General features: G+C 40.0%; 1 protein-coding gene across 1 annotated transcript; it reads left to right on the top strand.

Moving 5' to 3' along the window:
- The first annotated feature begins 24 nt into the window (after positions 1–24).
- TMEM167A (transmembrane protein 167A) lies at positions 25–9,255 on the top strand. Its single transcript, XM_077347530.1, has 4 exons — positions 25–168; positions 2,864–2,973; positions 4,249–4,283; positions 7,965–9,255. The coding sequence occupies exons 1-4, from the start codon at positions 166–168 to the stop codon at positions 8,033–8,035; spliced, it is 219 nt and encodes a 72-aa protein (XP_077203645.1). The 5' UTR covers positions 25–165; the 3' UTR covers positions 8,036–9,255.
- The last annotated feature ends 17,606 nt before the right edge of the window (positions 9,256–26,861 follow it).

The raw sequence follows: 26,861 nt of genomic DNA, 5'->3' as shown, positions 1-26,861 counted from the left end.
CAACCCTTTTTCCCCAATCAGACGCGGATTTACGCTTCGCTAAGCCAATCGGAGGCTCGTGCTTCGCAGCCAATAAGAGGGGGGGGTGTAATGTGCGGCTCTTCCGTGTCCCCGCCCTCCTGTTCCCTGCCGGATGTGTGATGTGGCTCGCGGCAAGTTGTCACTATGGTAAGAGCGGCGTTGCTCCCCGGGGGGTGATGGGGGTGGCTTTTCTTCCTCGCAGGTCTTGTGTTTGGAGTTCCGCATGCCATTGGGCGGGTGGTCGCCTGGGTGGGTTCTACGGGGTGCGGCGTTGCCCCGCCTTCTTTCCTGTTTATTCCACCCACCCCGATCATCGTAGGAATGTAATAGCGGCCTAGTCCTAAAACCCAAAACAACCGAGCAAGAAACTATTAGCTTTCTCTCATTGCCCCATTTGTCTGCTGGGGCAAAAACGGAAAAGGCACCTTGTGGTATCATAAGACTGTCACAAGAGACTACTTTGCTTTCAGGAGTTGTGTGGTGTGATGATGCCTCTTCACGGTTGCCCCTTTGGGTGCGTGGGGTACCTGAGGGCGGAAGGCGCATAGGAAGCCTTCCACCTTCGCCTCCACTCACCTATTCTCCCAGCAGTTGTTAATTTATATGAAGCTTTGCAATCTGCTGGTCTTGAGTTTTAAGACCTCTTTTTACTTGCCCCCAGGAATTAAGTTTCTTGGAAGCTTGCATTGTAATTATTATGAGTTAATAATGTGTGTTTCAGAGTTTTCAAAGCTTATAAAATTACAATAAAACAATACTACTCACTGTGGCAACCTCAGAATGTCTCAGTTTTTCGGGGAGGTATTCATATAGAAGGTGCTCAAAGATGTTAATCAAGCTGTCCAGATGTTCATTATTTATTTATTTATATTTTATATACCGCCCTTCCCTACAGCTCTGGGCGGTTTACATAAAACATTTTAGAACGTTTACATAGAATTAGCCCCAACCAAATGCCTGGCAGAAGAGCTCCATCTTATAGGCCGTGTGGAAGTGATTCAGTTTTTAGTAGTTTGTTTAATACTTACAATGTACTGATGTGTGTATGCTTTTTAAAATAACATTTAAGTCTTAAAGGTTCTGTTGGGCTGAGTAGGTCTCATATATGCCTGTCAAGTCTCTTGCCAGATACTCTTGTATATTTCATTGGGATCAATGAGATTTACTCCCAAATAAGAGCATGTAAGACTGGTAATTTTTTTACTGAATGGTGAGCTTCCCTAAGTTCAGCAACTAAACAACTTAAAATGGGGTGGGGGCTCATGGGATTTTTAAGTTAAAATAACATCTTTTTATTCTGTGGAATATTCTGTGGAATATTAAATGCAACAGCTAGGCCATTTATTAGTTATTTTGATTGTGTTGTTGGTACTCTTCAATATGTAATTCAGTTAGCAATCCAAAATCTTTAAAAACTTAAATCTGAACAACTAGACATGAATAGGATGAGTTCTGTTTATAAAAACCATAGGGGCTTATATCGCAGTGCTCTTCCTCCATCCATATGCCCCAAAGAGTGAGCAATCTGTACTTTAGAAACTTCCCATCTAAAGTACAGCCATGGGGTCAAATATTTCTTTTCTGAGGGCAACCTAAGTCCCACATTTTGAGCTCAATGTGATAGGCCCAATGCTGGGCCTATTCATCCATGGACCTTCAGGGTGGCCTTAGACTAAATGAGAGTGAAATCCTTTCATTTTATTTCAATTGATGATTTTTAAAGTTTGCTTATTTTGAAAGTGTTCTATCATTTGCAATGGATGATTTCAGGATAAAAGTATAATCTTCCCTTTGTTATACAAAGCAAGTCCCATGTTCCTTCAGTATTCAGGATCATGATAGCAGAAATACGTAATCTCAATTCATGTGTTACTTTTAGTTAGTACATTTGTATGCCACCTTCCCATCTGAAAAATTGCATTGTAGCTTTATCTAACATCAGTTTAAAATACATCTTCAATTATAAGCTCTTCCTTTTCTCTGTTCTGGGGTTATTTTGTTTCACTTCCAGATAAGCTCACTCTGAAAAGTTTTTATGAAAGGCAAAAAGATATCCCTCTCCAAATGTGTGTGTTCATATTTTTAAAAACAAGGTGAAAGATTGTGTACTTAATGCTACATTACACTTGATTATAGCCAAGAAATAGAACCCCTGACAAGGCTGTGTTTCTGAAAAGGTCAAACTGCAGCGGAGTTTATCCCCCATCTCAAGTCTGCTTAAGAGTATATCTCTTTTATCAAAAGTTGGGATATACTAGAACAACAAATTCGGATCTCCCTTCCTGTCTCTCCACCATCATTGGAGCTGAGAGAAGTGGTAATTGCCACAACTTTATTTTTTTTTAATTATTAGTGCTCCTAATTATATTGCTGTTGTTTTATTCTCAGTTACTAATTGTAGAAATTTAATTTCTTGTTCACCACCCCAAGACGGTGACCCTGAGAGGGAGAAGTATATAAATCAAACAATAAACAAATAATTCATTCTTACAGGAGAAGTTAAAATACTGCTCTTAGAAGGTGTTGGGGTAGGTCCACTGAGCTTCCTCCATTGGTTCAAGAAAGGAAGGAGGAATAGAATTGTGCACTACTTCTTTACTGCAGCCCTTTGTGCAGCAGCACTGGCTTTTGAGAGGTCATAGGACTGCTGTGAGAAAGTGAATGTCATAGATGATCACCTGCCTCTGCAGACTTCTTACTCCTATCCTATTCTTGTCAGAAGTCTTCTAGAATTTAAAAAAATCACATTTGTCTTTTCATTGGTAAGGCATCAATAGCTAATGAGTATGACAGGAAGAGTTTTGAACTATAACTCTTTTTTGTTATTGTTTTTCCCTTGCAGTCTGCAATCTTCAATTTCCAGAGTCTACTCACAGTAATCTTGCTCCTTATATGTACCTGTGCATACATAAGATCCTTGGCTCCCAAATTACTGGATAACAATCAGACCGGGTATGTGAATGAATGCTTATAGTAAGTTTTCAGAATATACATATACAGCTTATGGTTTTTAAAATTTTTCTCATCATTAATACAAGACCTTAGCAATAAACATTTTAAATAGTTGAAATCCTACGTTTCAGTCCAACAGATTTTCATCCTCTTTATAATAAAAAGGAAACAGATTCCCTGTGGTTACAAGCATCCATTTTGCATCATGGAACAGAACTTAGTTTGGTTTTGTTGTTGTGCAAGCTAAAAAAAAGCAGTACTTGAGAAGATTCAAACACCAATAAGCAAAATGGATCATTACCTATCCTTACACACTAGAATACGGAAGTGTGTGCTGTGGTGGCTTAAGTTAGTTAAAACTGTTTGCGTAAAACATTCATTAAGTGAACTGCACAATCAAGGTCTTCAGATTTTGTGCCTTTACGGTACATAGATTCCCTTCCTATTAAATCTCTTAATTGAATTATACCTATCTTAGGGTCATGTGCCAATGTTCCTTATGTGGCTGGGTTGGCTTCTCATTTTGCATAAATATGATCTTTCTTTGCTATCTTATATCTGGTACAAAGTTAAGGTTAGAGCTATTGTGCTGTATGTAATGTTTAGCATTTTTCTGGCTTTTTAGCATGTAAATGACATTTCTTATGTTGTGACTCAACTCTGAATGGAATTTTGCCACTTTGCAAGTGGAATCCTCCATTTTCATGCTGTACATTTCTCTAAAACTGCTGTTATAAGAAACTTTACTGATGGCAAAGCCTCTTGAATGATGAAGAGACAGGTGATCCAGCCCAGTATCTTTGCCTTGCCTATTACAGGGCAAAACACATTTAAATATCCCTTACTAAGATAATTCTCAAACTGTATCAATCTGTGTAGGATTGTGCTCTCCACTGAGACAGTTTTTTTGCATTCATGTGTCCACATCCAAACAGGGATCTGTGTGCTGATTAACAGCATGGGATGAGGGAAGATACCCATTTCATTTGTACAATCAGATTTCAAAAAGCATGCAAGTATCTTTACATGGCCAGAGGACTTTGGGGGGCTTGTTCTCAAATGTTCTCCCCACATTATGCACGAAACTATTTTTATGACTGAGGATATTCAGAGAAGTTTATAGTGGGGTGGGGTGGGCTTTCAGAGAAAAAATTCATAGAGTATGCCTAAAGTAGCCTTGTCAAACGGTGCATCTTATGACATCTTTATTTGAATTATATCTCCCATATAAAATGTGATTGATGTATTTTTTCTGATTCCTTTTAATACGTTCAGATTACTGGGTATATTCTGGAAGTGTGCCAGGATTGGTAAGTATACATTAAGAGTGTATTTGTCCTGTTTTGAAAAATAGTTTCATAGTTAAGCGTATTTGTTCAAAATGTGAAATCAACAGTATCGTCCTAAACATTTAAAGCATAACCGAGCTTTCTTTTCTTGACTCTGCAATATTTACAGAAGCCCAATAGGCTTCTTAGTGAAATTAGTGTTATCAGTGTTTTTTTTAATTCGGATGGATGGATGCTGGGACTTTCCAGTGGTGGTGTATATATAAGGTTGTGCTGATTTAAACTAGTTCCTCCATCAGGAATTGAGAGAGCCACCAAAAGGTGGCAATATTCAGTACTGGAGAGTACCACCACACAAAAATTACTTCATACACTGCAAATATAAAATAAAAAGGTGGAAATGTTCTCTGCAGCCACACACACCCCAGTCCAATCCCACACTGTTTCGACAAGCCCTAAACTTCAGGAACAGTGTAGGTGAAGGTATGCATGGGTGATATATAAAGGTGGAAGCAGCAAATAGCCATTTCACAAGTGGTCACCTGAATCTCTCTAAATCTAACTCTATATTTTAAAAAGGTAAAGGTATCCCCTGTGCAAGTACAGAGTCATGTCCGACCCTTGTGATGTCCTCTAGCGTTTTTTTGGCAGACTCAATACAGCATGGTTTGCCATTCCTTTCCGCAGTCATTACCATTTTACCCCCCAGCAAGCTGGATACTCACCTTACCGACGATGGAAGGCTGAGTCAACCTTGAGCCGGCTGCTGGGATCGAACTCCCAGCCTCATGGTCAGAGCTTCAGACAGCATGTCGGCTGCCTTACCACCCTGCACCACAAGAGTCTCATTAATCTAACTCGGGGGTCATTAACCCCCAGTTGATTGACTGTGGCCTGGTACCGGGCCAAGAAGGCCACAGTACTGGGCCGCCGGCAGCCACGCCTGCCTCCCCCCCCCACAGCAAGAAGGAAGGGAAGAGGCAGGCGCAGCCGCCGGCCCACCGGCAACACAAACGCATGCGCGCAGTTGCCATGCATGCACATTTGCACATCTGGTGGTGAAAACGCGCATGCGTGGCAACTGCGCATGTGCGTTTGCACTCAGCTGCTGCGCATGTGCGCGGCACCCGGGTTGTCGGCTCTCCCCTCACCCCCGGAGGCGATCCCTGACCTCAGAAAGGTTGGGGACCGCTGATCTAACTCTATAGATAAAATTAAACATTCTGTATGTATTATGTTACTAAGTACAAATTTTCACAATGAATTGTCTTTAGACTCTTAACCTGAGCTTAAAGTGGAAGGACTAGATGAGTTAAATTATGAGTTCCCTGGATTAAGGGCAGGTTATAAACACAGTGGATGGATGTGAGGAACGTGATGCATTTGAACTGTGTGATATGACTATCAGACTTGTGCACGGCCGCCGAAATGGCGATTTCAGGTCACATGGAAAACGCGGAGGGGGAAGAAGCGAAGCAAACCGCTTATGCACGGGACGGGACGCAAAGGTGGCAAAACCCAGAGTAACCGATTATGCACGCAGCTACTGGTTGTGTGCTGGTCACCTGCGCTTTCTTCCGCGTTTAGCTAACGCAGCTTTTTCGGCAGCATGCACTGAATCTGTGGCCGGTTGTAGCCGGTACCGTGCGTTATCGGTGATTGTAGTCGCCGCCATTCCATCCCGAATGCGCGCTATCCCCCCCTTGCATAATGGGCCTTGGCTTCACGTCCTCACTCAGCCACTAAATTCAATTGGTGACCTTGGGCCAGTCATTCTCTTGGCCTCACCTACCTCAGGATTGTTGTGAGAATAAATAGATGAGAGGAAAACCATGTATGACTGCAATTATTTGCAGATCCCAAACCTCTTAGAAATCCAATGGGTAGATCAAAGCTTAATTTTTTTATAGCTCCATGTGATCAGATTGTGTTTGTGGCTTTTTCCCCCTTTAAACTATTTTTGTTCTTGTTCTCTTTGTATAAAAGATAAGCACATATCCAGTTCAATGAAGCAGGCAACTCTGCCTCTTGTGTTTAAACATCCTTTATATGTTTCTGCTTCTAAACAGACAAGCTGCTGCCTATTTACAAAGTAGTGCTAACAGATATTTAGTGTTAATGGATGAGAGATTCTTCTTTCAAGGAAATTAAGAGCAGAAAAATACAAGCCATATGAAAACTGTAAAACTTTAGTAGGTGGACTTCCTCAACATTAATTTTAAACAGATGTGAAATTGCAGACATTAATTCACACAGCTATTTGTAGTTTAATTAAATGTGTGCCAGATGATGACAATGTCTTGTAATGTAATTGTCGTGACTTTACTTATGGGAAACGTCACTGAAATGGTTCTTGCTCTGGAAAGTTCTCTTAAATTGGCAGCCAACATGTGTAAGAAGATATGCATATTGAGTGGAACACACCACCAATTCAGAAGCTTTAGCTATTTTATTTCCTTTACATAGTTTTGTGTATTGAGACCTTTTTTCCCCAACTTAGAAGAAAGCTATTTTTAAAATGTTACCAGAAAAGCATATTCAACTACAGTTGTGTGCTACATCATTTATCTTGCTTATGGAAGAAAATGGCAATGCATGTGGGTTAGGAGCCAAGGACAGCAAATAGTGCTATTCTGTGCAAGCTGCATTTATCCTTCACTAAGTACGGGAAGAGGACTCAGGAGTAGAAATATAGAACTTTCAGAAATTTTGAAGCCCCCAAGGATTCCCCCCCCCCAGAAACAGAAATTTTCAGGGATATTGTAGTCTTGCTTTCTTCTATCAAGCCTTTTACTGACTGAACAACATAAAAGATATACTACTTTCTATAAGAAAGAGAAGAATCATGCCAAACCCTGTTCTATGGCCCATTTGTTTGATTTTTGCTGCGTGAGAGATGGGAAAAAATAAAAGTTGAAGGTAGTAAACTAATCTCAAGCTGTCCTAGGCCCCTGTGACAGTAATGGCTCAGCTGAATGTCTACCCTATCATCTTTCAGTGGCATTTACTGTGGTGACCATGGGTTAAGGAGACAATTCCAGAGTGGAAGCCTGAGAAATTGTTACCACATCCAGGGAAGGTAGCAGGTACACAACCTGCCTACTCCAGCTCTGGAAATTAATGGCAAAAAATAAGACAAGATTCTTTTAAGGTCCAATATTTTGAATGAATGTGTAGTATACAAAAGAAAATATATTATTTGGACAGAAACGCTCTCATTAAATCCCAAAAGGGAGCACTACGAGTTTGTTTTACTATTAAGCTACACCACTGAATGTTTAAGCATATCATTCAATATATTATAGCATATTAATTGTTGCCAAAATTACTTATATTTTCAAAAAATCTTTAAGTGTATCTCTTCCATATGGCACTCCCCCCCCCCCCATCCTGAGTTCAGGAACATGCTTTGTAAGGCAAGGTGCTATGTTTTAGTCAGGTCATGTCACTCTGCTCTGAGACTTCTAACTATATCAATAGGCTGCCTGAGATGAAGAAAGCATTTTCCGGGGATGAGTGCTTGGGTTTATTTATTTATATTTATTTATGATTTAATTTAAATCCTACCTCTCTTGCTTGTATTTTTCCATTTACATTTTTCTCTCATCTCCCTGCCTTGTATTATTTGAACTTCTTTGCCAAAAGTACACTTGCTTATGTCGTAAAAGCTACACAGTAATTCAATTTTGTATCTTTTTCCAGGTGAACGGAAGAGCCCTTACGTCGCTGTGTGCTGTATAGCAATGGCCTTCAGTATTCTATTTGTCCAGTAACAGTTGTGAAAAAGTCAGGAGTACATTGGCTGTCAATTTACAGTGGAATAAAAGACTCTGGGAAGCAGAAAAGATGGGAAATGTATTCACCTTAATTACCCACTGGACAAGACAAATTTGTGATGTTTTCCATAATAGAAGAGAGTTGCATACATTCATAATAATGCACATATTAAAAGTCATGTTTGTTGATTTTCCATATTTCATGTGAACTGTATTCTGAATTTCAATTGAGAATTTAGACAGATGGCTTAAATTCCAGTTTGAGTGGTGATTTGATGTTAAAATCCCAAACACTTTTACATTATAGTTATAAAATGTTTACAAAATCTGCTTTTTAAGAGAACAAATGGAACATAACATATAATTGACGGAGAAAGGCAAAGCAAATCATTTTCAATTACAGCTAAATTTATTGTTAGCATTATTCTGGCTATGAACAAGACCAAATTAAAGACAGAGAAATAGAAACAAAGGGTTTAAGTATGGAACAGATTTAAAGGTGATGGCAATAAAAGTTTGGTATAATGAAAATAGTACAGTATTAGAGAACTGTACACAAACTATCCTGTTCAATATCAATTCAACAAGATCTTTTTCTGTTTGAGCCTGTGCTTATCAAATATTTTAATCAATTTGCACCTGTTATTTAATAAACAATTTGTATAATTGCTGTGCATTAATATCTGCAGCTCTGCAAATTCTGAAATTTCAGTACATGAAAAAAATACAGTTCAGGGTGGGGGGAAAAGTATTTTCCAGTTTATTCTGAAATATACTTTTTAAGTTTCTTGACCAGTAATTAGACTTTTTCCCCTTGCACATTTAAAAGCTCCAGCAATTACTGGTGATTTCAGTTTATGGTGGATCAATATTAACTAAAGTGGCTCTTGATTTTTCTGGTTAACTGCTTATACAACAAATATTGTATTTCTGGCTTCTTAACAGCTAATAGAAACACCATAGTGTCCCTTGAGTGTATTTTTGTTCCAAGCAATTTTTATAAATTATATTTGTTTACTTCTCACAGTTCTCAGGCATTTTGCTAAATTGTACATAAAAATGACCATGTTTATAATAAAAATTCATAAGGTTGCCATAAGTAGGAAGCGACTTGATGGCAGTGTACACACATGCTAAATTGTCATTGTTTAGCAAATTTTGCTAAAGGGAATTAAGTGATGCAAAACAATAAATGGAAAATATGTGATTTCACACAAGTTGGATATGAATTTATATGTGATGCTGAAGAGAAATATCAGCTGTCAGTTGATTCATATTCTTGGTTAACAGCACAGTGTTGCAGGACATAATTCTACATGCAAGAATGCAAAGAACCTTTGTGTAGATCACAGTTTGGTACCACAGGGGTTAACTAACTTTGATCTTTTCTGGTCTCTATATATACTGCATTCCAATGAAGTCATCTTGTTCTGTAAATCTGTCTGAAATGTTTCAAGACTTTTTCCTTGCTCTTTAAGGTTTGAAATTATGGCGCTCATATCAAGTTTCCAAATTCCAAACTGATACTCTTTGTGAAATGACACAATATACATGGACATGAAATCTGTATTGAAAACAATTTGCGTCTTTTAGAACAGAAATGTTAACATGTGGAAATTTAATTCACAGTCTCAACCTGGAATGTGGCTAAGAAATCCAGTTTACATGAGTGCCCTTTCTGCTTGCTTTCCCATCTCCTGCAGCCCACTACTTTGATCCCTGTGTTTTTTTCCTGTCTCAAGGGGCACAATTCTGAAAGGACATGCTTTGGGGAGAGGAAGTCAGGAGAGTCACTTAATACTGCTCAAACATACTTGCATTGCATAGGCTTCAGCCATAGTTTGTAGTATCTCGGCAATAAATGCATTGTTGGTAGGGGGCTGCTGTTTGCATTTAAAAGCAGCTGGAAGGGAGCAAAAGCAGAATTGCAGTATTTTAGCACAGAAGCACCAAATTATGAAGGGTCTTTTCATAAAATCTGTCCTTTAAAAATACAGCCAGGTTGTCTTTCAGTTGTTTCCAGTTCATAATTATAGGCTTTGGGCTATATAACCACAAGTTAGCCTTGTTGAACATGGGTTTTATTTTATTCAGCAGCTGTAGTTTAGCACAACTTTTTTTTCAACCTTTTGACCATGGATGTACACCTGAAATATTTTCCATGCTTTGAGGTACTATAGAAGTGGCATCACCACCAGGCTGAAACACACTTGAAGTATGAAGCACTTCTAATGTTCTGGATCATATGATTATATATGCTCACTAAGAATAACATTGTCATGTAAGAAACTGGACCATTGATTTGGCTGCTGTCCCAAGCAAGATTAGCATTACCTTCCCCATGTTTAAATTAATGTTCTATTGCTATTGGAGATGGAGGTGATGACAGATGGGCTGCATTCTAATGATGTCAAAAGTGGAAGGTATACAACAAGATTTAAATTGCAAAGTTGCTTAAAATGGTAGATTTCATAAAGGAACCGAATTTTTTTGTGTGGAAGTGGCATTCTAGGAGAGTAAAGTCAGGAGAAAAGTAGATTAAGAGAAGAGTAATTGAAATAGTTAAAAGGCTATTCGTATTTCATATTCAAAGAACAAGCATGTTACTTCATGAACTCCCCATTTCTTAAATATGGATAAAATTGTGAGCAGAGAGCTAGTTTATTCTGGCATTTCCTTGCTACAATATATCTTGCAATGTGGAGTTGATTTTTAAATACAAATGTAAAATGAAATATTCCTGGCAGTGTGGTGATTCACACACATGACTAGCAATCAGGAACATATGTGCCATGTCTGGTAAAAGTACAGAATGAAACTAAACCTTTAGTGTGAAAAAGTTAACAGTATGATAGTTGAAATTCTGTATATCCGTGCCTTAATAGAAAAGGGAGAAAAATATTTTGAAAAAGTTATGTGGGAAAGCAGTTTTGGAAAATATGATCTTCCATACTCTTAATGCATGCCCAATTCCATCCCAGAGGACCCAGAACAATCATAGGATTGAGTCAGAGATTCAGCATGAAGATTATTAATGACTAGATCTGTAGGGACTTATTATTCATCTCTTATTTTAGAGCATCTTCAAAAGTACATGCTCAGGTCACAAAGTGGCTTAGCTGTCATTTCCTGCCCACGTGCTCCCAATGGTCCAGGCCACTTCCAGCTTTTGAGGCTCACAGCCACAGTAAATAAAAATAAAAAACATTGCATGTGATGCATATAAAAATAAGCTTACCTGCTAAAACATTAACAAGAGAGGCTCCCTTTGAGTTTAAAGCTCAGGCTAATATGCCCTTTGGACCCCCTCTGATTGCCACTGTTCCCACCCACAATGAAGGTAGTTACAGAAGGGGGTGTGGGAATTTATCATTCATTGTTGGATTCTTTAATGCTAAATGCATTGAATGGCTCTTTGTGAGTGAATGACGTTCATTAGCAGAAGAGAACATTGTGTTTAACCCAGACATTTGTGCCTGAATCATATTCCACCTAGAGTACGGGTGTGTACATCATTCATTTGTATTCTGCAAGTGGCAAGTCATAACAGTTTACAACAATAATGTTCCCTCCTCCAGTTTATCTTCTCAACAACCCTGTGAGGTTTGGTTGAGATACATGACTGGTCAAGGTCAACTAGAAAGTTTCCATGAAAGAATAGGAATTTGAACCAGGGTCTTCCAGACTCCCACGTGACATTGGTGCACACTTGTGTAAATAAACCAACTGTAGTTATGTAATTTATTTTTATAGTTGCTGAGAAAGTCATTGCTATTTGGGAAAATTAAAAGACCTGTGCTTTAAGTTTATTAGAAAGTTTGTTACAGAAAAGGGCTTGTCTTGACCCCTTGGATACGTAAGAAAGTAACTCAGTTTTTAATATATGTCTTTTTAGCAGAAGGTTTCTTGAAGAAAACAAGCATTTGATTATATTGCCCCTGTACACGATTTTATTTGAGATGTGTTTAGTATCTATGTTTACTGGGGGTGGGGGGAGTTCGTTTTTTTAAATTAGGTGTCCACAGGAAGCTTGCATGCTTTTTTCCCACTACCTGAAATTCCACGTATTTGCCACATTCACTGTTTTAGAAAAGTAAGCATCAATTTTTACGGTTAAACAAATCATATTGGGTTCCAGAAATGTTCCTATTTGAGAGTTTTAAGAGCTGTCCTTTTTTATAAGCAAGAAATAACAGTCCTTGTGCTTAGGAAAATGATAGATGCATATTACATCCATCATACCCATAGGCTCTGGGAGGAAATAAAAAGTAACTGCAAGCCACTGGGAGGCTGTTCCTTCCAGTATATATTTGACTTCTTTAAAACACCACAGTCATGAAAGTAGCTAGATGCATTGTATCCCTAGTCAGAGGCTATTGAACTGATAGTTTTTCTGCTTCCTATGAGGCCACATGCTCTTTTTGTTCTTTCATTCCTTTTAATTAATAAAGCCAGCGAAATATGTGGCCAGATGGCAAGTCTCAGCATTGCAGGAACAAGTGTTCAGACTGAAGTATAAAACCCTTGCTCTGCTACTGTTAATAGCAAACTTTGAACCAAGGCCTTATAATAATTTAGATTGGGGAAGGGAAAGGGGGACACGGACTGTTGTCCAATCCATTGTTTAAAGTTCTTTGATAAATTATCTACTTGTCATCCCTTGAGTCTCAAACCCAATGGCACTGTTTAGGATTCTACTTAATCATTTGTGTGACTAAAGCCAAATTGTGGGGACTTGTTTCCTCTGCAGAAGTGCCGATTAAAATAAAGGATTGAACATAAGTTTATCCCTTCTTCAGTCACCTTTGCAAACAACTTCGTTATACATTTCAGCCATGTACAATGCTCACCTGGGCAGTTTCATACTAGCCTGATTGTACGCTTATCAACCTCTCCTGGAATTACAGTTTTTAAAAGTTGCTATCACAGCATAATGATCTTCATTGCATGACTGGGTATAAGCTGCATATAAGGAATAAAATATTTTAAAGCAATATGTGCATTTTAAAGGGCATCCTCCTAAACCTGAAACATTGAAGAGTTACTATTAGAGTTAAGGCTGTTCTTCACAGTGGCCATTTTGTTGTTGAATCCAGCTCCTTTGGCAGCCATTTTGTAGCTGTGCCCACCACCCTGCATCAGAATTCCAAAGAATTCCTGAGCTAGTTAATTACTAATTGTGGTTTGCCATTTGTAATACCACCATTTATTCATATAAGAAATGTTACAAATCTGAAAAATTTTCATTTCTGGTATATGAGAGAAGGAGGCTGCCAGGATTGAGTGTTATTCTCAACTGTTTTTTTATTTCCTGTGCGGTCACATTATGGGATGAAATGTTTCGGATCCAGACTAAATTTGCAATATCTATTGATTCCCACTTCAGATCTCCCTCAGGTCCCCTACCTTCCAGTAACGGTATTTTGTGGAGATCAGTGGGAGGTGTACAGAAGGAAAGTTCTATTCTTCTATTGAAAAATTTAGTCTGGATGCAACCCAATGACTCAGAATCAGCAGATATGCACACAGTAGGGAAGTCAGGAAGAGAATTGTCCTGAAAGATGTTTTTGTGCTCAGCATTTCCACTTCCTGTCTAACAACACATCAACTCATTGGCTTTCTGATTTTTTAACCATCTAGTAGTTGGAGGTCTTCAGGCAAGAAAGGAACTCTGGCTTACTGGGAGGGTACCAGCTTCCCATACAAAAGTCTCAGGTACAATCTCCAGTATCTCTAGTTAAAAGAATCAGTGCATAGGTGATGTCAAACACATCTGGCTGAGACTCTGGAGAACCACTGCCACAGAGTACTGACTTTAATAGAGCAACGGTCTGATTCAGTATATGCCAATGTCATGTTTCTGTGTATTCTGCCCTCTGGGGCTCTATGCATGCTAAGCAGGCATGGAAAAGACTTTTATGCCAACATTTATTGTTCTGTTTATTGTTCTGTAATTTTTATTGGAGGATTACGGGGTTTTATTGTGATTTTTATTGCTTTTATATTGTAAACCATCATGGGATGGCAATTGCCATGAGTGATGGTATATAAAACAATAAATAAAATTTTTTTTTGGAAAACAGCAAATAGGAAGGCCACATTTGAAAGGGTTAGAAACCCATGGGCTCCAGCTTGCTCCCTTTCTGCTACAATAGATGGGCAGTGCCAACCAACCCACACTCTTTCAGGGGACAGAAATGTTTTGCTGGTAAGCTAGTAGGGCTGTGATGAGGAAAGAAAGGCAGATGTCCACATTTTGCCATTTCTCTAACAGTCTGATGGGGAAGACATTTGTCCACTTCGGTCAGCCTTTCTCCATTTTCTGAAACATTTTTCAGGCTTCAAGAGTCCCCAGAAGAGGTGTGATTGTACATAATATGGTTGAAAGCATACCTGTGCACACACCCACATGGGGCACCTTCCCACGCCCTTCAAGCCCATAATTGGCCATTTTGGGAGGAAAGATTGATATGGCCATATATGCCCAACCAATGTTTGACAAATGTATGTGTGTATACTATATATAATATACTAGCTCCCACCCATTCAGGAAACCTTTCCAGGGCTGTCGGTTTCATGAAATCCTGGTTGACAAAGCCTGATTTAGGTGTTTGCTTAACATGTTTCTGTGTGGCATGCTCAGCAATGTTCCTAAGGAAGATTGAGGCAGACTTCCCCAAATACAACATTAAAAATACATCTACTAAACCAGACTCTTCCCTACTTGCCTCCTGTGCAAATGACAAAAGGTACATGGGTGAACAATGCAGACACTAAGACTTCCATGCCAACTATTTTGGAAGAACTGTGAACTTGTATCCAGAAATGTTTTCTACCAATGAGAACTGAGAAGTGGGTTAATACCAATGAGAACTGGTATTGGGATAATTTCCTAAAAAACCAAGAATTCTCCCAATATTTTTAAAAAATCTATCTCCGTTGAGGACGTATGACCTAATTCCCAAACCACTTTTTTTGCTGTTTTAAGCCATGCTACTCACAGTGTGCTGGTTTTTTAAAAATAGGTGAATTGTTCTCTTTTTAAAACTAGGTTCATTTCTGATCCAGAAATATGATAGTGTCATTCGATGTGTGTTATCTGTGCACTTCAGTGTAATGGTTATCTATTTTTAGAAGTTCATCCCTATTGTCCTCCTATAAAAAATGAGGAAAGGACAATAACTAGCCAAACAGTAACAATTGACATCTAAGACCAGAAATTTTTTTCCCCTGAAGTATGAATTACAAAATCATAGAACAAAATAAATAAACATAAGGGATAGTGGTGGTGGTGGTTTTCATTTACAGCTTTCTCTCAAATCATCAGACCTAATTAATATTCTATAATGTTGTTGCCAAATGAGAAAGACAGTCAATAATCCTTTCTAATTCTATTTACATGGATATAAAGCCCACCAAGTTTAATGGGAAAATCTCTCCAGGAGGTGTACAGAGGAAGTATCTCAAATTCTCCAATGCAACTCTCTGGTTAATGAACCACCTGCCCTAGAGGATGCTATGGATAATCATTCAGTGTATTCCCTACATGTCCCTTATTTAGCAATTTCTGTGTTTGTCTTCAGGCCAAATAAGAGATCAAGTGGATTGAGAGATATGATCCCACAGGATTTAGAACTTGTGAGAAGGAACACAGTAGTTATAAAGTTAGCAGATGCTGGGTGTCCATCATAATGACAGCTTGGAGAAAGGAAATCAACATTAATGTTGTGAGAAGGAAGGATGAACATTCAATTATTTTTTTCACCTTTCTGCCTAACCTCATATTCCCTTCTCTATTTGTTTGGATCCAAATCTGCCACACTTCTGCACCTGCTTCCTGTAACAACCCTTGTGGGCCACTGAGAACGAAGTAGTTCTTGTTTTTATGTGCTTTTCTGTCTCTCAGAAGGGAGGTGATGACCTCCCTGGTCTAAAAAAAAATCTGTAACTTGATAAAATGATTCAACATGTGCTCGTGGAATCTTAACTTGAAGTCAAGTAGCTATTCCCTAATCTCATGCATCCATTCCTTTAACATTTGGAAAATATATTTTTGAAAGAAAGCAAGTCACAGTCCTTAAAAATGTGTTGTGTGGTAAATTTGTTACATGCCAGGAGTATGCTTTGTGATGTTCTACAGTCACTGTACATGAGTAAACCTTGTTTCAGATTGAAATTTAACCCCTGTTCACAAATTACATAAAGGCATCTATACCCTGCATGCATGTGCATACATTTGTTTGTATGCTGGTTCTATAGCCAGTTCTATAAATATAGCATTAGGCTATTATGAATTGATAAATGTAAGACATCTGTCCTGTTCAGGGTTGTCAGTTCTGGGGTGGGAAATTCCTGGAAATTTTGGGGTGGAACATGGGGACAGTGGGGTTTAAAGAGGGAAGGGATCTTTGAAGGGTGGACTTTATGCTATACCCTGTAAAGCAGCCATTTCCTTCAGGGAAACTCATGTTTTTGTTTCCAGATTTGCAGGCCCCACCCAGAAGCTTGCAATCCTAGCTACTATCCAGGCAAAGTCAACTCTACAAGAACACCATACCTTAACTTAGATTTTCTCAATTTTTTTACCATTGAGATAGACCTGAAACATTCTTCAGGCTTTGAGAAACTCCAGAAGTGGTGTGGTTGTGCAGAATATGGTTGGGAAGCATGGTTATATATGCACCCACCTGGGGCTCCATCCTTTCACACCTCCTCCAGGCCCATCATTGGCCATTTTGAGAGGGGAAGCAGGTCAACATAACTATATATTGTCATATCACCCAATAAATATCTAACAATTTATTAAATATATTAAAAATAATTAACTCCCAGTCATGCAGGAAACCCATCCAAGAACCCCCAGAAGCATGCATTAACCATGAAAGTGCCCACTGACATGAATAGACGTGAGGTGTTAGCCTGGGGTACGAATATTTTTCTTAATTGATAGTAATCATTAGATCAGACTAGCTGTGACACTCAAGAAAAATTGTTTGGGGGCATCACATTTGCTCTAATATAATTGGTACAGAAAGACTTAATAGCAGGATGGATTCCTTACCTGTCTGCTGTTGTGTGTTATAGAAGCTGTGTGTGCTAATTAGAATATTTGACATATTAAATAGTTTTCTAATATCCTAAGCAAAGACATCACCCTGCCAACAAAAGTGCATTTAGTCAAGGCTATGGTCTTCCCAGTTGCAATGTATGGCTGCGAAAGTTGGACCATAAGGAAGGCCGAGCGTCAAAGAATTGAGGCTTTTGAACTCTGGTGCTGGAGAAGACTCTTGCGAGTCCCTTGGACTGCAAGGCGAACAAACTGGTCAGTCCTAGAGGAGATCAACCCTGACTGCTCTTTAGAAGGCCAGATCCTGAAGATGAAACTCAAATACTTTGGCCACCTCATGAGAAGGAAGGACTCCCTGGAGAAGAGCCTAATGCTGGGAGCGCTTGAGGGCAAAAGAAGAAGGGGACGACAGAGAATGAGGTGGCTGGATGGAGTCACTGAAGCAGTAGGTGCAAACTTAAATGGACTCCGGGGAATGGTAGAGGACAGGAAGGCCTGGAGGATCATTGTCCATGGGGTCGCGATGGGCCGGACACAACTTCGCACATAACAACAACAATATCCTAACAGTTTGGGGATGAAAAAACAATAGAGTGGCAATGTTTAAGATTCTTTCTGTAAATTATTATAAATAGAGAGATGAATCTTAATCATTTATGTTTCACCCTCATACTTGAGAGAATATGGATTGAGCATAATAAAGGTCTCAGTTAATCACTCTTAGCTGTCTTCAATGAAGAATACATCTGCCTGTTAATAACCCATTTTGACATATTTATTTCCTTCACTAGGTTTTCCCTGGAATTAAACCCAAGCAAATGGTAACCATATAAACTAAGCTTGTTATTCCTGTTTGGTCCTTGAATCTGTTACACATCTTCATTATGTTGTATGCTAATTTGCTGCTCACCCTATATGTATGGACTGGTAATTTCCATTGTATCTAAGGAAATGTACAGCACATGAAAGCTTATACCCTGAACAAAACTTTTTTGATCTTTTGGTGCCACTCAGACTTTGTTCTGCTGCTACCTACCATCTTCCTGGAGACAATGTTTACTCAGGTTTTGGACATGACCACGGATATAGCAGTCTACCATTTATGGAAGTCTCTTAGCACGTACAACAGTTGCCAATGAGGCCAGGTGTTTTCAAATCATTAATACAAAAGTCTAATCGTTTCATTGAATTTAACGTCTGCCAGAATGGAGCAATATTCTCTTCAAATGTTTCTCAACAGTTCTGGTTGAAGGGGAAAAATCTTATTGCTGATACTTCGCAAAAGGTGAAGTTCTTTTAGCAAAATTTATGTCTTTAGAAATTGCCTTTCACAAACATGGCACAGACTTCAGGAAGTACAATAAAAGAATACCCCAAAGGATCCTTTCTCTTCCCATATGTGCTACCTAAGTGTAACTATTCCTCTGATTTACTACACATTTAATGGCAGGTTTATTGCCCAATGTTATTTCCCTGGGCTCCTCTATATGTATGTGTTATGTGTATCTATAGGTAAGACAAAGTTCCCAGATTTACAAAGCTAAAAAAAAAATCCCATTTGCTTTGAATAGTTGAAATCTTCAGTTTAACCATAATTTGGGGGGCAGGTGGGAAAGCATGCCCTTCCTCATATAGTCACATGGGGGATTTGCAGGAGATAAAAGTCAAGAACATTCAGCTACACTCTCTTTCCTTGTCCCTCTCAGGGGAGATAAACTGCATAGAGAAAAGTTCTCTTTATACTTTGTGTATCATTTTTCTACTGTCTTCATCCCCCCACAGCCATTGATGGGAGATGGAGCAGTAGGGTTACCAGATTCATGTTGGGAAACTCCTGGTAATTTGGGAATGGAGTCTGGGAAGGATAGGGACCTCAGCAGAGTATAATGTTATGGAGTCTAGGCTCCAAAGCATCTATTTTTTTCCAGGGAACTGATCTCTGTAGTTTGGAGATGAGCTATAATTCCAGAAGATCCCAAGGTCCCAACTAGAGGCTGACATCCCTAATATGTATGCTGTGTTCACTATTGGGAAGGGAAAAAAAAGAGATCACAAGAGTCAAGGCAGTGGTAGGATTATTAATACTTTCAGATCCCAGGTCTCCTATCTATTACCCAAGTATGGTTGAAAGGCTTTGCAACCTTACATTCCTCATGCATCCTTACAGATATGCTTACTGATTGATTCAACCATTCAAAGAATTCCATAGGTGATGTTCTCTCAGCTGTTTCAGCTTGGCTTACCTGTACTGTTCTTGTCTTACTTCCACCACTACTCTTATGGTTGCCAGCCTCCTAGTTGTGGCTGGCAATCTCTTAGGATTATGACTAATCTCCAGTTGACGGAGATCAGTGCACCTAGAGAAAATGGTCACTTGGGAAATGGGCTCCAGCCCCAAAATCTCCAAGTATTTTCCAACCGGGAGCTGGCAATCATATGCATTTACCTTAAGGCACTACTCTGATGCTGAACGCAGTCCGGTTTCTCCTTTTTCCAGCCTCAATGAAGAAAAGAGTACCCAAAAGCACACTTCTCAGAGCTAACCTGGTGTTTTGGTTAGAGAGTTGGACTAGAATCTGGGAGACCCAGGTTCAAATTTCCATTCTTCCATATAAGCTTTCTGAATGACTTTGGCCTAGTTACATACCCTCTCAGCCTAACACAGCCAAGATTATTGTGAGAAAAAAATTGTGAGCCATTTTGGGCACCTGTTGGGGGGAAATGTAGGACACAGATGAAAGAAGAAGAAGAGTTGGTTCTTATATTGGTTCTTTCTCTACCCAAGAGTTGGTTCTTTCTCTACCCAAAGGAGGCTGAAAGCGGCTTACAGTCACCTTCTCTTTCCTCTCCCCACAACAGACACCCTGTGAGGCTCAGAGAGCCCTGATATCACTGCTCGGTCAGAACAGTTATCAGTGCCATGGTGAGGCCAAGGTCACTCAGCTGGCTGCATGTGGGGGAGTGCAGAATCGAACCCGGCATGCCAGACTAGAAGTCAGCACTCCTAACCACTACACCAAACTGGCTCTCTTGGCTAGCAGTTCACTAATAGCTCAAAGCAGACCACAGTCTTCTTCCATCCATATAATGCAAATTGTTGGTAAAGCCTCATTTTTTTCAATGCTGTGCATAGGATGAAAAGGATGCTTAACCTTCAACTGTCACCCAGATTCACTGTTCAAAACTGGGCTACCTGGTCTGTTTCTAGCATTCAGAGAACCTAACACACTGTTTTTCCAGAGGATATATGAAGGAAAAAAAAACAGTTTGGCATCCTTAAAAACCATTGTAAAGTTGCTGTGGAAGATGTGTGGAAGGAAAAAAAATTTAAGAGAGAAATGGAGGAAACTGCACAGAAGTTCTCCATGTGGAAGTTCTACTGCAAACTTACCCAGTCCTTTCCTACCCAGCTCTACTTCCTAATGGACAGCTGGCTGGACTCTCCCCCAGAAGTATTTGTCAGATTTTGTAAGCTGTGATGGTCTGGCTTAAGCAGAGCCATCTGAAATTCAACCCCTCCAAGAAGGAAGCCTCGTAGCTGGATTGAAAAGGACCAGGAGACAAAGCATAACTGCCCTGCCTAGACAGTGTACAGCTTACAGCCATTCAATCCTAGGAATTTAGGTGTGAACTTTGATGCCTCCTTGTCAATGTAGGCACTGCTCACTAAGGTAGCTCAACTAGCATTTTACCATCTTCACCAAGCAAATCTGCTACACCTGGCCCCAGAACACTTAGTCACAGTGATCCATGCAGCGGTCACCTGGATTTCTATAACATGCTCTACACAGGCCTTCCCTTGATGCTGATATAGAAATTGCAACTGGTCCAGAATGCATTGGCATGACTCCTCACTCGTACATCATAGAGGACCCGCATCTGGCCAACTCTGAGGCAGCCACACCGGTTCCTAAGTGAATTCTAAATTTGTTTGTTTGTTTGTTTATTATTGTGCTTATATATCATCGTTCCCGATCCGGCTCATGACGGTTTACAAAGATAAAAGGATAAAATACAATAAAACCCCATAATTCCCCTTAATAAAAAGTATGTCTGGCCTCAACCAGAGCTAGGGTCCCTTCAGTCCTGGCCCTGACCTGGTGAAATGAGCTCCTGGAACAGCTAAGGGCCCTGACAAAATTTGGTCAGTTCCATGGAGCCTGTAAGACGGAGCTCTTCCACCAGGTGTTTGGTTGGGGCCAATGACCATCGTGATGACTCTGGAGAAACATCAACTGGGCTTCCTCTACACGCCTCCTCCCCGCCCCTGAAACCATAAACCATTATGCTGCAGATGAACCAACTGGTCAATCAGTTAGCATGATTTTTAGAGTTTTAAGGGTTTGAATACTATGCTAAGTTAAATTATTGATAAATCGCTTTTTCATTATGGCTTATAGATTTTTAAATGCTGTGAACCGCCCCGAGCCAGCTCACTGAGAGGGGCAATCCATAAACAAAAACAAAAAACAAAACAAAACAAAAATAAAATTTGCAGTGACAGTTGGGGGGGATGCTCTGGAGAGTCTGTGGCTTGGGGGACTGGTGCAATATGCCTTAGGCAAGCCACCCTCTTTCTTTCACCCTCAGCCCCCTGAAGGGCAATGTAGCACTAGTCCACCGATAGGGCTGTTGCCAGGATCACAGTGCGATGATGTGAGTGAAGGGCTTTGAATACTGAAAGTTGCAGTGATTGCTAGGCATTTTTAACTTTATCTCTGCTCAGCATCTTGTGCTTTCCAGTCTTTTAAATATTTGTCATGCTCTAAAATAATCATTTAAGAATGATGAAAGACTCTATTTGTCATCAGGGTCTTTCATCACATCCAGAGGATTAGCTAGAAGACACAAAAGGCTCTTGTTTAACTTTGTCAATCTGTCACATACAAAACTTCAGTTAAAACAGACCTCCAGGTGATTCCAGGTCCCCCTCCCCCCCAAAAAAGATCCCATTAAGAAATATGCACATACAGGATTTTGCATGGCAGATGTCCCAAGAATGCGCTTGAGAGGTACTGGGGGAGGATTAGAGTGGTTAACTATAAGAAAGCCAGAGATTACCTGTCATTTCTTTCTCTGTTAGATTTCTCCTTGGCATCCCAAAAGTTTAACATGGAATATATTATATTAATTTTGTTGGAACAATACAATGTAAACAGTTTGGGTAACTGGTTAGTATTAAATTTGAAGCAAATCAGAAGTGGAGATGAATACTGTATGAGTATTACTATGTTGTACCTTAAAATATGTGATTACTATTAGTGAATCATTTAGAAGAAGAAGAAGAGTTGGTTCTTATATGCCGCTTTTCCCTACCCAATGGAGGCTCAAAGCAGCTTACAGTCGCTTTCCGATTCCTCTCCCCACAACAGACACCCTGTGGGGTGGGTGAGGCTGAGAGAGCCCTGATATTCCTGCTCGGTCAGAAGAGTTTTATCAATGCCATGGCGCCAAGGTCACCCAGCTAGTTGCATGTGGGGGAGCGCAGAATCGAACTCGGCATGCCAGGTTAGAAGTCCATACTCTTAACCACTACACCAAACTGGCTCATAGTATTATTCATAGTATTATAAAAACCGCAGAATAAAATTATAAAATGCAGCACTCCCTTTCCATGAGGATTTAGGAAAAAAACAAGAAGAAGAAGGGCCAGGGTTTTTTTAATACCCTGCTTTTCATTACACAAAAGAGTCCCATAGAAGTTTATAAACACCTCCCTTTGTCTTTCCACATCAGACATCCTGTGAGGTAGGTGGAGCTGAGAGAGCTCTAACAGAACTTCTCTGTGAGAACAGTCCTAAGAGAACTATATCTAGCCCAATAAAATCAAAGTCCAGTAGCACCTTTAAGACCAACAAAGATTCAGGGCATGAGCTTTCAAGTGCAAGCACTCTTCCTCAGACTAAAAACTCTTTACATGACCGTGGGAATATATAGCAAAATTAAGTCTGCTACATTAGTAAACTGTGTCACACATCCAAGTACAGCCAATGATAATTTTTTGCCAAAACAGCCAATCAATATGTCATAGGCTGCCACAGACAGTTTTATTTCTCCTATGTTTGTGTGAACAACAATTGAATTTCAAGGGGATTGATTGGCTGTTTTGGCAAATAATTATCATAATTATTTGATAACTAGTAATCAAGCCTGCTGTACTTACAATACAGCGGGCGCTAGATCATGGTCTCGCGGCCGGCGAGTCTGCAGGCCGCCGGCACGTGGGACATGGCGGCCTGACGGGGCGAGAGGCGCGAGTTAGGCCGCCGGCAAGGGAGCAACTGCGAGCCGCTCTACGCGCGGCTCACAGTTGCTCCCTTGTCGGCAGGGCGGGAATTGGAGAGGCCAATCGGCAGGCGCTTCGCCATTGGAGGGCAGTCTCTCTGATCCTGGCATCGGCGAGGCGGTGAGCTAAAAGCTCATGATCTACTGTGTCGTTCAAATTCTCCCGTATTTAAAAATACGAAACACAGGCATTTACACCCCACCTCTGAATTTACTATTCTGTTTTATGAAATTCTGTCAATAGCTATTTCCTTTTTACCCTTAATTATATTTGGGGGCTTCCACCGTGTATTTACCCAGCAACATTTTTCAAGCCACCAATTTTGTTTGAAAAAGAGCTTAAATTTATATATGCACATAAATGTACAGAAACGTGGCATGCGGCAGCTGACGGATGAACTACTACTGACTAGAGCTGCAAAGAGCACAGCAGAAGCAATTATCCTGGTGGAAAGAAACTACGTACGAGTTGGGGGGGGGCACGGAATCAGCACCCCTCCCATTCTTCCTTAGCTAATGCATGCCGTTGTAGGCACAGCCACACAAATACAAAGGATAACTGGGTAGCCTATAAACCTGTCTCATTAGACAATTCTCCAGAGCTCAATGAGACATGCTGCCTAAGCAGTAGTATGATAAAATGGGATGAGGGAAGTAAGACAGAAATAGAGAGGAGAGAAAGAAATCTAACAAGATATTCTAAGACTGGTGATGGAGAAGCACCCTCAAAATATTGAAATATGCAATAAGCCGAGCAACCTTGCTTAGCACCACCCTCAGTTTTACAAACTGTAACCAGGCTCCCACATTTATTTATTTTTATTTATTTATAATTTAATTTATATACCACCATTCTCTGAAATTCTGGCTCATGGTGGTTTACAACTACAAAGACTACAAGTAAGCGTGTAAGAAAAAGGTTGTTCTTCCTGTTCTCCCCCCCCCCTTGCTCCCCATTCCCAGTGTTCAGATAGTCACTGCCTCTGAGCATGAATATTCCATTTAATTTTTTATTATTATTGTTGATTATTATTATTATTGATAGATCTGTCCTCCATGAATTTGCCAACTCTTTTCAAACTCAACTAGTGACCATCACTGCATTCTGTGCAGCACACGGTAAATTACTCACTGAATTATAAGACCTATTAGTTTTGCTGAATCTACTACCCATAATCTCCAATGGTTGTACACAAATTCTAGTACTTTTGGAGAGAGATAAATGTAAATAAAAAATCCCCCTTGCCGTAATCAGCATTTGATGTAGTAGACCATGAGCTTCTTGCTCATTGCCTTGCTGATGCTGGTACACAGGGGACAGCCTCCCATGGCTGTCACCAGGGTAGTGAACAAAGGGTTGCAGTGGGAGAGAGTTACACCCATGCCAACTCTCTTGTGGAGTAAAGCAGGGTGCAGTTCTTCCTCCCACTCTCTGTAACATTTTCATGTGCCCTCTAGTTCAGCTAATTCAGGGGTTTGGGCTGGAATGCCATCAATAGCAGATGACACTCAGCTCTATTTCTTAATGGACAGCTGGCCAAACTCTCCCCCAGAAACAATTGGCTTTGTTTGGAAGCTGTAACGGTATGGCTTAAGCAGAGCTGCCTGAAACTCAACCCCTCCAAGACAGAGATCCCGTAGCTGGCTAGTAAAGGACAGGCAAAGAAACACAATTGCCCTACCTAGATGGTGTACAGCTGTGCAATCTGCTTACAATTTAGGTGTGATCTTTGACACCTCCTTGTCAATGGAGGCTCAGCTCACTAAGGTAGCTCAACTGGCATTTTTCCATCTTCACCAGGAAAACCTAGCCCCAGAACACCTAGCCAGAGTGATACATGTGACGATCACCTCCAAACTGGATTTCTGTAATGTGCTCCTTGACACTGATTTGGAAAATGCAACTGGTCCAGAATGCAGCTCCACAACTCCATGGAAGACCCACATACAGTCTGCCCTGAGGCATCTGCACTAGCTCCCAGGTGAATTCTGAATCTGCTTTAATGTATTGGTGTTGACCTTTAAGGCCATATGTGATCTGGGTCCAACATAGCTGACGGATAGCTTGGCTGACGTTGCCTCCCAAAGGATCTTCCTATTTGATCAAACCGGTGATTCCTTGTCCAAAAGAAGTATGTCTGACATCAATCAGGGCCAGTGCTTTTTCATTCCTGGTCCCAACCTGGTGGAATGAGATCTCAGAAGAATGAAGAATGACCTGACAGAGCTGGGTGAGTTTTGCAGGGCCTGTAAGATCGAGCTCGTCCAACAGGAATTGATTGGGGCAAATGAACAGCACATCATTCCAATGAAGATCATTTGGGCTTTCTCCATACGAATATCACTCCCCCCCAAAAAAAAACAAGATCTGGACACTCTTGAATAAACCAATTGGTCATGCGGCTAGCATGATTGATATCTAACTAGTATTTATTATGTTTGTTTAGAAATTAATGTTGGAAGCCGCTCCTAGCTAGCATGCTGTAAGGAGCGAGGTATAAATAGAAAAATAAATTATTTTGTTTGCCCTTTGCTGTATCTTTCCCAACATTACAGTATTTTTATTGCAAAAACAGTAACCAGAACTCTTACATTCCCACTAACCCCTAGCATTGAATTTGCCTTTTCATCATCGCCAGACATAGTGTTGACATTTTTATCCAACTGTTCAGCTTGACCCCAAGATCTCTTTCATGGTCCTTCATGGCCGGTTCAGACCCTATCAGCATATATTTAGAACCTTTTGCTCCAATGTGTGTTCATCACTTTACACTTACTCATATTGAATCTCATTTGCCATGTTCTCACCCACTTCATTTGGAGAGATCCTTTTAGAGCTCTTCACAATCTACCTAAGTTCCATCTTCATGAATAATTTGGTGTTGTGTACAAATTTGGCCACAGTCATTCATACCTAATTCTAGACCATCGATGGACAAAATAAATAGTACCAATCACATCACCTGTGATTTGACAAAATCTGAGGCAGGATGTGACCAGTTCAAATCTCACATCAGTTAAATACACTAAGTGGCCTTTGAAACACCATTTTTCTTTCATCCCTTGTTCCTTCATCTCCAAGATGAGGGTGACAGTAATATGGGCCCATTTTTCAAGGCAGTTCTAAGGATTACAGAGAATACATGTGAAACATTGATTGTTTGAAATTTGATATTAGGCAGTTTCATATTCATATACATTTACATTTGATTGTTCTAACAAAATTTATTTAATATGTTCCATGTTACATTTTTGGGTTGTCATAGAGAATCTAACTGAGAAAGAAATGATAAGTACTTTCTGGACTTTTAAATGATTAGTGTCTCATTTCCCTCGTTACCTCTCAAATGTATTCTTGGGACATCTGCATTCTCAATTCCAGTTGTTCCTATTCACTATAGAGCCATGTGTGAAAAAGAGCTTGATGTACTGGGCAATTTACATTCACCTTGGTAAATTGTAACACGATCC

This window comes from Paroedura picta, chromosome 7 (assembly GCF_049243985.1).
Source record: "Paroedura picta isolate Pp20150507F chromosome 7, Ppicta_v3.0, whole genome shotgun sequence".
Taxonomy (NCBI): Eukaryota; Metazoa; Chordata; class Lepidosauria; order Squamata; family Gekkonidae; genus Paroedura; species Paroedura picta.
The sequence above is the reverse complement of the archived record's forward strand: the minus strand, read 5'-3'. Positions and strand labels throughout refer to the sequence as shown.

Excerpts from the sequence above, each read along its gene's own strand:
- TMEM167A (XM_077347530.1), top strand. Across the intron at positions 2,974-4,248 it reads CTGGATAACAATCAGACCGG|ATTACTGGGTATATTCTGGA; the intron begins GTATGTGAATGA and ends TAATACGTTCAG. Across the intron at positions 4,284-7,964 it reads CTGGAAGTGTGCCAGGATTG|GTGAACGGAAGAGCCCTTAC; the intron begins GTAAGTATACAT and ends ATCTTTTTCCAG.